The sequence below is a fragment of the Vombatus ursinus genome, unplaced genomic scaffold, assembly GCF_900497805.2.
Source record: "Vombatus ursinus unplaced genomic scaffold, bare-nosed wombat genome assembly UNPS02014777.1, whole genome shotgun sequence".
NCBI lineage: Eukaryota > Metazoa > Chordata > Mammalia > Diprotodontia > Vombatidae > Vombatus > Vombatus ursinus.
Genome location: NW_020954555.1, coordinates 358,350 through 368,750, shown reverse-complemented (window position 1 = coordinate 368,750; position 10,401 = coordinate 358,350). Strand labels below are relative to the sequence as shown.

The 10,401-nt window shown below is 51.8% G+C and overlaps 1 protein-coding gene across 1 annotated transcript; it reads right to left on the bottom strand.

Annotated features, from left to right (window-relative positions):
- Positions 1-984: 984 nt before the first annotated feature.
- On the bottom strand, positions 985-8,967 carry LDLRAP1 (low density lipoprotein receptor adaptor protein 1). The gene is made up of 5 exons (XM_027864938.1): positions 8,053-8,967; positions 7,505-7,585; positions 5,903-6,033; positions 4,842-4,876; positions 985-2,003 (listed from the first exon to the last, which is right to left on the bottom strand). The coding sequence occupies exons 1-5, from the start codon at positions 8,234-8,236 to the stop codon at positions 1,859-1,861; spliced, it is 576 nt and encodes a 191-aa protein (XP_027720739.1). The 5' UTR covers positions 8,237-8,967; the 3' UTR covers positions 985-1,858.
- Positions 8,968-10,401: the final 1,434 nt, after the last annotated feature.

The window sequence follows — 10,401 nt, the reverse complement described above, 5'->3', positions numbered from 1 at the left end:
GAGCACAGAATGTCAGAGCTGGGAGGGCTCTTAGAGCACAGAATGTCAGAGCTGGGAGGGCCCTTAGAACACAGGATGTTAGAGCTGGGAGGGGCCTTAGGACACAGGATGTCAGAGCTGGGAGGGCCCTTAGAACACAGGATGTCAGAGCTGGGAGGGCCCTTAAAACAAAGGATGTCAGAGCTGGGAGGGCCTTAGAACACAGGATGTCAGAGCTAGGAGGGCCTTTAGAACAGTGTCAGAGCTGGGAGGGCCCTTAGAACCCAGAATGTCAGAGCTGGGAGAAGCCTTAGAACACGGTGTCAGAGCTGGGAGGGGCCTTAGGACACAGAATGTCAGAGCTGGGAGGGCCCTTAGAACACAGGATGTCAGAGCTGGGAGGGCCCTTAGAACACAGGATGTCATAACTGGAAAAGATCTCAAAACATGACAACAGCTGGAAGGAATCACTTAACCCAACACCCACATCAAACAGATCAAGAAAAACCAAGGGAAGAAGCTTGCCTAAGGGCACACAACAAGTAAACATTTTAAAGACAAACGCCAAGTTTCATTAGCTTCCTGTTCCAACCAAACGGGTCTGAACGAGGCCCCTCAGTCCCCTCCTCCACCAGGGGTCTCAGCCAGGATCACACGCTGCCAGGACTGCTCATGTCTAAGGGGGAGGAGCAGGGCCCAGGGGCTTCTGGGGCCAGGCACCGGGCACGGTCGAGCAGAAAACCAAGGCCCAAACCCGGTGTGCTCTTTTATTGGGGGGACAGAGAGAAGAGGGTGGCCCTGGCCAACACCGATGAAACCAATTTCTTACCGGTGACTTCCCTACCACACAGAACTGAGAGAAAAGGGACCCGGAGCTCCCAAAATTCAGAGGGAAGGGCTGCTTTTCTCACCCCCAGTGGGAGCAGGGAAGAGTCCGGCAGAAGCTGAGTTCACGGCCAGTCACCGGACAAATCTCATCAATGTGACGGGACAGCATGACAGAGGTCAGAGGTCAGTTAACTTTTAATAAGGCAGAATCACAGGATGCTGGAGTTGGAAGTCCAACCCTCTTCCCCCTTTGCTGAATGGGGAAACTGAGGCCCAGCGAGGGGAAAGGGCTTGGCTCAAGGGCCTGAAGAGCGTGTGGCAGGGCTGCCTCCCCGGTGCCAGCTCCACCCACCATACTACACTGTCTTTCTCAGTTCTGGGTTAGCTGCTACAAGGGGTCTAAACCCTAACCCATCCTGAGGATGAAGGCTAAAAGCTATCTACAGACTCAGCACCTTCCTTTGCCATCTTCAGACCTGGCTTTGGGTTCATTTCTTAAAGTGCAAAGCTGTTGAGTCTTTGGATGAGAGAGGCTCCCGGAGGCAGCTCATGCCTGGGCTGCTCCATGGGGAGAAGGCTGGCCTCCAGCTCCCAGCTGGCGTCAGTGGAAGGGCAGCCCACTCACCTGGGCGGCAGGGCTCCCACCCTCCGTCCTCGGCCCCTCTTCTCCGCGGGAGAACTGAAGGAGACCCCCAGGCGGCTCTTTGGGGAGGGAACGAGTTAAGAGGAAGCAGCCTGCTTTTGTAGAAAGAGAAGTGGTAAAAGAAAAGCTGGCTTCCCCCGGAGAGGAGCCACAAGGCTGGGCATAATACTGTACACGCTACCCCGTGGGAGACGCTGAACGACGCTCGTGTCTGTCCGAGAGTCCACTGAATAAATAGGCTCGAAGCATCCTACAGTTTGTCAAGGAAAAAAAGCAGGATAAAAAAAGTTGCATTAATAAAGCCTTTGGTCTAGTGGCTGCCAGGCTGTGGGGGCTGCTGACGTCCTGAGCACGACTCTGGTCCCTTTGTGTAGCGGTTGCTGGCCTCATGGGCCAGGCCGAGGACGCTCAGAAGCCAAAGAGGTCGTCCTGCTCGGGGGCCCCCAAGTCCGGCTTGTCCCACTCCACCGGGGAGAGGCACTGGGCATACTGGAGGTCCTGGGCCGTCAGCCCAATGTCCAGGACCTGCGGATTCGTCCGTGACTGGGCCAGCCTGGAAGAATGCAAGAGAGCGATGTGAGAACAGGGGCTGCAGGCCTGGAAGAACGTTACAAGACTCAGCGACGGCTGAGGGCAGACATAGGAAGAGACTGTCTCTGACCGCTCCCACCCAGCCTATTCGAAGTAGATAAAAACGCTGTTGGTTTTAATCAGATGGGGGCCTTTGATCCTTAGAATGCAGAGCTGGGAGGCAGCTGGGTGGCACAGTGGATACAGCACTGGCCCTAAAGGCAGGAGGACCCCAGTTCAAATTCAGCCTCAGACAGACGATACTCACTAGCTGTGTGACCCTGGCAAGTCACTTAACCCCAACTACCTCACCAAAAAAAGAAAAAAAAAAGAACCCAGAGCTGGGAGGGACCTTCTTGACTAGGGGTCCATGAACTTATAAGTTGATTACTGTATTTCAGAAGGACAGGTTTCCTTTGTAATCCTATGCATGTTATCTTATGCATTTAAAAACATTCTTCTAAGAAAGGGTCCAGAGACTCCCCCAGACTGCTAAGGGGACCCATGACAGAAACTCTAGCCTGTGGGAATTTGTTTTGCTTGATTCTACATATTTGTTACAAGACATTTTCTCTTTCTTTCTTTCTTTCTTCCCTTCCTTCCTTTTCTTTTTTTTTTGTAGAGAAGTAACAGGCAAAGAAAATAAATGCTTGTTAATTGAAAAAAAATTTTTTTAATCTAACGCAATTTGCTCACTTCGTAGTTGAGAAAACTGAGTCTACAGCTATGTCCAAGGTTACAAGGGTTAGTTAGTAGCTGGGCTGGATTACAAAACCGCACCTCCTCCCTCTCAGGCCAGGGCTCCTTCCCTTCTCCCTGGAGGTAAGAATGGAGGGGTACATGCTATACAATTCCCTAACATGGCTTGGGTTAAGAAATACCCTGAGTAAGAGTAGGAACTTAGAGATGAAGTGGGGGATGGGAAGGTTGGGGAGAGACAGATCAAATGAGCAGGGAAGAAGAAATAGATTCTAACGATTGGGGCCTTCCACTCTGCCACGTCAAGACTAAAGGAAAGAAAAAACTCAGCTGTCTCTTGACCCAGCCTCTCTCTCCCTCATATCCCACGCCTTGGAGTTTTCTGACTCCCGGTTTGAGTGGCAGAGCTCAATAATTACTCTCTGGGCAACCTATATAAATTCCCTGAACCTTGAGTTACTCTTCTGTAAAATGGGACACCTCTGACCAGCCTATCTTATAGGTAGGGAAAGTACTTGGTAGCTAAGAACTGAGGGAAAAAGTAAACACCCGTTGATTGGGGGATGGCCTGTGAATGGGAGGGAATAATCTTATTTTTTGCAAGAAAATGGTAAATAGGATGAACACGAAGCAAAGGAGGCAAAGTAAAGGAGCCCGAGGCAGGCAAACAACACATCCGAGTGACACCGAAGTCAGACGGAAGAAGTCGACTCAAAACCACAAAACCAAACATTGTGAAATGATAAGGAGCCAAGCTGACTCCAACAAAAAGCTAAGAGAAGACACAGTCTTTGGCAGGGGGCGGTCAGAGAGCTGCATAGAACATCAGATTTTTTTCCCTGGGGGTTGATTGGTTGTGGTGACTTGTCCCCTCCCATTCTTTTTGTCTTTAAAAAAAAAAACCTCTATTCTAAGGGATGGCTCTGTGGGTAGGGGAAGGGGAGAGCGGCATGGGGAAATCTGGGTGATGTTAAAACATAAACAAAAGATATCAACAAATTCTATTTTTAAAAAGAACACTAGAGAATGACCACAGGAATGGAAATGTCCAGAACAACCCCAAAGATGAATGGAATGACCATCTGTGTTTCCAAAGAAGAGAGGAGAAAAATGCAGCTGCCTCCCTTTCCCGGCAGAGGTGAGGGGCTACGGCTGTGGAAATCTGCACACGCTGTCGGACTCAGCTGAGGTATTGCTTAGGCTGCCTGAGCTGTCTGTCTGCTTTTTTTTCTTCTTTGTTACAAGGTATGGCTCCACATTGGGGAAGAAGGGAGAAGGGATCCCTTGTGGAAACCAGAGATGGCAACAAAAAACAGAACAGAAAAACAAGAGTTCGCTAAACCAAAAAGGATTGCACAAAGTTACTGTTCTCCCCTCCCTGTTACTGGAGGCAGTGGGGGAAGGGAAAGGGGGCTGCCTCCCTCACCCCCCTCTCAGGGCTTCAGCTGCTACAAATCCTTGGGCATCCCATGGCCCCAGGCGGCCCTTCGAATATAAATGCCGAGGGTGAACATGGAAGCCCAGGCGTGGGGGCTTGGGACTCACCATGTAGTTACTGACTAACCCCAAATGAACTGTGACATGTCAAGGGGAGAAGAGGAGAGAAGGGAACACAGGAGGGGCCATTCTGTAGTCAGCCAGTGATATCTCCTCAGCCCTCTGCACTGGCCAGGGCCTCCTCCGCCTCTTATTAAAGTGGCCAACTTTCCTTCTTCCTCTGTCTCTCCCTCCTTCTCTTTGTCTCCCTCTTTTTTTCTCTTCTCTCTCTCTCCCTCCCCCTCTTTTTCTTTTGCTCCCTCCCCCCATCTGGTTTTTTCTCTTTTGCTCTTTCTCCCTCCCCCTTTTTTCTTTTCCCTTCTTTCTCCCTCCCCTTTTTCTTTCTCTCTCTTCCTCCCCCATCTCTTTTTTCTCTCTCTCTTTTGTTCTCCCTCCCTCCCCTCTTCCTTCCTCTACCTTTTCCTGATTAAAAGGGGAAGGTTCTGTCTGCCTTGGTTGGCCTCTGTCTCCCTCTGCTCATGAATCTAGGGAGGGGCTCTGCATCTTCCCCCAGGAGGCCTCCCCTGCTGTGTCCCTCCAGGCTCCTGCCCAGTCCCTCCTAACATGGCAGTGTCAATTCAGTTACCTTGAGAAGGCTTCATCAAGGCCGTCATCTAGCTCCTACGAGAAAACAAAAGGCCTGCATTAGGACTGGTCCTCAGCCTGTCACTGATCTCACTTATGCTCTTCAGAATTAGAAGGGGCAGAGAAAGACTGTCCTGCTGTATGCCTAAAGGCTGAGGGGACTCTCAATCCCACCCTTAGCCTAGGCACTTGGGGCTGAGGGCCTGTATCTTCAAATAACCGATGACATCCTATGACTGACAGTCGGAAGGGACCGTGAACCTTGATTTCCCCACCTGTAAAATGAGAGGGTGAGACTAGCTGACTGTGAAATCCCTTTCAGCTACAAATCTATGCTTCTTATGAAATATTTAGGCTATCATCCAAAACGTCATTCCGCAAATATCCCAGACTAAAACCTTTTTTAAGGAGTTTGCATGTAATTATCTCGGCTGATCCTCACCCACAAAGTAGAAATTATAAAAATACCCTTTCTACAGACGGAGAGACTGAGGCTGAGGTAAGGGGACTTGTCCAGAGTGTCACAGCGAGTCAGGGAACAAGCTGGATCTGAAACCTGGGTTTCCCTGCCTCCTAACATACACCGCCTGTCACCTAAGGCCTTCCTGTCCCCAGAGGTTCCCCTTTGAGCACTGGGAAAGAGGCATTTTGGCCATCAGGGGAGTTAACCTCCCACGTCCAGGCCCCAGGACGAGGGTTTTGGAGCTAATCTCCCAGGGCAGGCTGGGCACTAGCAGACTGAAGCTTTGTGGGGACACAGCTGGACGCTGGAGACCAGTCCATATTTAACAAGAGGAAGTGCTCTGTTCTGGGAGGTCACTGTCTCCCCCTCTTCCCCTCCCCCTCCTCACAGGTACCCTGGGAGCCCAAATAAGTCACTGACCCCCTACAAAGCCCAGGCAGGGCTGGGCACTGGAGCCGTCTGAGCACACACCAAGGGCCTGGGGGGGAGAGGGGTGGTCACACCGCACAGTCAAGGTGGGTGGGGTACAGTGACCATGCCAACCTCACTCAGCACAGCCTCTCTCTCCTTCTGCTCATCCTCCCGCTCAGGGGACTCACCCAGACCACGTTGTTATTGGCTAGGGGCTCAGGCCTGCCCACCTCGTCCAAGTTGGCAGCATTGGCACTCACGGTGGACAGGGGTGCCTTGGCTGTTTCCTCCAGGTCCAGCAGGTTTCCAGTGGTGATCGCTACAGAGGAGATCACAAAGCAAAAGAATTTAGGCAGATGGACCCTCTCCCCTCAACTCTCCCCATGTGTCCTGAGCAGAAAAGGAATGGCCTGTGACCACCAACCAGAGAGCTTAGAATAGGATAAGGGCACAGCATCAGAGCTGGAAAGGACCTCAGGAGTCATTTGCAATGGCTGCCTCTTCACAGAGAAGTAAACTCAGGCCCAGTGGAGTTCAGGGATCTGTCCAAGGTCACAGGGGCGCCAAGGAGCAGAAAACGGTCTTGGTCTGGGCCCTACTCTTCACCCCAGCACCTTCCAACCCTCACACTAACTACAGGATCTTCCGGGGGCCCTCCCAGCTCTGACATCCTGTGTTCTAAGGGCCCTCCCAGCTCTGACATTCTGTGTTCTAAGGGCCCTCCCAGCTCTGACACTGTGTTCTAAAGGCCCTCCCAGCTCTGACATTCTCTGTTCTAAGGGCCCTCCCAGGTCTGACATCCTGTGTTCTAAGGGCCCTCCCAGGTCTGACATTCTCTGTTCTAAGGGGCATCCCCAGCTCTGACATCCTGTGTTCTAAGGGCCCTCCCAGTTCTGACAATCTAGGTTCTAAGGGCCCTCCCAGGTCTGACATCCTAGGTTCTAAGGGCCCTCCCAGGTCTGACATTCTACGTTCCAAGGGCCCTCTGACATTCTCTGTTCTAAGGGGTGCCCCCAGCTCTGACATCCTGTGTTCTACGGTCCCTCCCAGCTCTGACATCCTGTGTTCTAAGGGCCCTCCCAGCTCTGACATTCTCTGATATGAGGGTCCTCCCAGCCCTCCCACACTCACCATGGGCTCACAAGCTTCCTTCAGACTGCCCCAACACCCACCCCACCAGCCTGGCAGACCAGGTACCCACACTTCCCCCAAAGGTTCCTCTTTTTCTTTCCCTTGCTTCTTATTTGGGCCCAGCCTGGGAGCCTCATGCAGCTCCTTTCAGCTCCATTCCTGTCCTCAGCAGAACTACTGTCTTATCATTAGGCCCTTAAAGCAGGGCCTTATTAATGAGAATGACAGATAAATAAAGAACAGCTGGTTCCATTTGTTTAGTCCTTTAAAGCACCTGCACACCAGAGCTCATCTGACCCTCACAACACCCTGTGAACAAGGTATCAGACATATGCATTATGAGTATCCACGCCCAGCACGGTGCCCAGCATACAGGAGGCTAAAGAGAGGTTAGCTGACTACGCCCACTTTAGAGAGGAGGAAACTGAAGGTCAGTGATTGGTAAAGTGATTTGTCCAGGGCCACAGAGCAAGTAGGCATTTCAGAACATGAACAGAACCCACAGCTGGCACCCAGGAACCACGGACCCCCTTAGCATCTGTGGAGTGTACAGCGGTGGCTGGGAGGGGAAGGGGCCAAGACGCAGGTGTTCAGAGCACAGCTGGATTTCTGCTGCAGCTCTCCAGGAGCCCCATGCCTGCCCAAGCCCACAGACTCACGGCCTTTCAGGGAAGGGGAAGCGTCCCGCCGAGCACCACAGGCGACCTCTTCTAAGCTTGCCTTCTCTCGTTTCTCTTTCTCTACAAACACCAACGGAACAGAGGTCAGGGTCTTGGGGGGAGGCAGGGGAAGGGTCTGGACCAGGGGTGGGCCTGGACCATGGGTGGGGAACCTGTGATCTTAAGACCACATGGAGCCTTCTAGATCCTTAAATGCAGCCTTTTGACTCCAAATTTTAAAATTAAAAAAAAAATAAAAATTTTAAATTTAAATTTTAAAATTTGGATTCTGTCAAAAGGCTGCACTTAAGGATCTAGAAGGCCTCATGTTGGCCTTACATCCGTATATAGCTTTCCCACCCCTGGCCTGGACTATCAGGGGAATGAGCACCGGTGGTGTTGGGGGAGGAAGGAAGTTTTGGCAATCTGGGAGGGCTGAGGACAGAGTTGGAGCTGAGCAAGCAATCAATGGGGTGAGCATGCTTGCCGATCAAGGTGTCATGACCGAGCCTGCGAGCGAGCTCCCTCCATGGCCAGGCAGGACTCACCTTCCCTGGACACCTGCCAAAGCTCAAAGGCGACTTTGAAGGCCTGGGCCACCGTGAGGGTTACTGCCTGTGCCTGCGAGAGAGGAAAAGGAGAGGCTGAGCGCTCAGCCGGATGAGGTCCCACACAACAGAGACTGGAGTAAGGTATTAGGTTACACTGGATGAAATAGGGAACGGGGGCCATGGGGTCCAAACTTAAGAGACAAGAGACAACCTATCCAGGGGCTGGCAAAGGAAACACTGATTCCCCTCAGGGCTGAGGGAGTCACGCCCCACCCCCGATCCCTGCAAGTGTAAACAGAGATGAACCCTGAACCACGGCCGAAGAGGGCCTGTTCGGGGAATCCTGGCAGCCAGATGCAGGGGACCCCTCGTCACAGGACCGACGAGGTAGAGCACCTGTCAGAAAGTATCCGGTCTAACCTGTACTTGGAACAGAAATCTGCTCTAGAACATTGCTGTCAAATGAGCTTCCAATGAAAAACTTCAGAACTAAGGTCCAGGACTGATGGAGAGGCGTGCCTCCTGCCTATCAGCAGAGGTGGTGGCCTATGGAAGCTGAATGAGGCTGATGTTTTCAGACAGGTTGATTTATTTTGCTTAACTAAATTTTCTTATGAAAATAAATTCTAAAAATGGTTATACAGCCTTTCTTTAAAGGGCTCCAGCGGTGGGGAACTCACTACCTCCTGAGGCAGCCTGCTCCCTCTGGGGTCAGCTGTCTGTTATACTACTCATTCCTCAAACTGACCTGAAATCCACCTTCCTGTAATTTCACCCCAATGTTCCTCGTCCCGCTCTCTGTGGCTACATCAAATAAGTCTACTCCTTTCTTCCACATGACAACCCTTCAAATATCGCCTCCTAAGAGGCAGCAAAGTGGTGAAGGAGATGTAGCTCTGGGCCTGGAGTCAGGCATTTACTAGCTTTGTGACCCTGGGCAAATCATTTAATCACCATCAGCCTCAATTTCCTCACTATAAAATGGGGATAATAACAACACCTACCTCTAGGGTGGCTGTGAGGATCAGATGAGATACTATTTGTAAAGTGTCTAGAGCAGTGCCTGGCACACAGTAGGTGCTCAATAAATGCTTCTTTCCTTCCTTCCTTCCCTCCTTTCATCCTTTGCTCTCTTTCCAAGCCCGCTCCTCTCCACTAAGGAAGCCTAGTTAACCCAGCCTTCATGTAGCATGGTCTCCCCTTTGCCCCCAGCTCGGATGTTCTCTGATCCCCCTCCCCAGATGAGCTCAATTCATCAACCTTCCTGAACCATGGCCCCTAGAAGGGAACGCAAGGGGACGGCTGACAAAGACAGAGGAACAGTGGTGCCATTAGCTCCTGGGGCCCTCCTGGATGCACTGCTGATTCACAGTGAGCTTGCAGTCCACTAAGACTCAAAGGTCTTTTTTTTAGCCTCTAGCTGAGGCAGAAGCTGGGATCTCTCGGCAGGGATGCTGGGAGATTAGGAGAAAAGAACAAGACAAGAGTGCTTTGCAAAATGAGAGAAGCAAAGACAAAGGCTGACAGAAGCCCTGTTCCTCCCCTTCCCTAACCTGACCTACTCTCCTGTGAAGGAGTGCTTTCTCTAGCCTTTGCTGACTTCTTGGGATGACGCGGCTCTGGTCTCATTCCCCTACCAAGGCCTTCTCCTCCTGGGGTTTGCCAAGTGGGGCAGTGCTGGGGGCGGGGGCAGAGGGAGAGAGCTGTGACGGAGCCAAACCATGAGACAAGGGGCCACAAACTGGGTGACTCAGCAGCAGCTGGGGAGGGTGGGTTACCATGCAGGGCTGCTTGCAGGTCCCAGATAGGAGCAGGAATTGGAAGGCCACAGGGAAGCCTGAGGGTATCAGCTCAGCCCCCTCAGGTCTGGGATCCCTAACAAGGAATGAGACACAAGATCCAGCCAGCTCAACAGGGAGCATGATAAGTAATGAAACTGAGGAGTTTCTGGTTCCAGAAGCAGCAAAGGGCCAGAATCATCCACCTTTGGTGACCTTATTTCCTACCGCTCACCAAAGACAGCCACTGTCTCAGGGTACTCATCCTCTGTTCAATCCAGCCTCAGCCTTAGCTCAGGCAGTGTCCCCTTCTTTTTTTTTTCTTTAGGTGAGGCAATTGGGGTAAAGTGACTTGCCCAGGGTCACACAGCTAGTAAATGTCAAGCGTCTGAGGCTGCATTTGAACTCAGGTCCTCCTGACTCCAGGGCTGGTACTGCCCCACCTAGCTGCCCTTCCTTAAGGAGGCAGCATGGCATAGCCAGAAGAATACAGAACTGGGGTGAGTCAAGACACCTGAGGTCTACTTCAAGTTCAACCAAGGTGTAACCCTGACATGCTCTGTTCTAA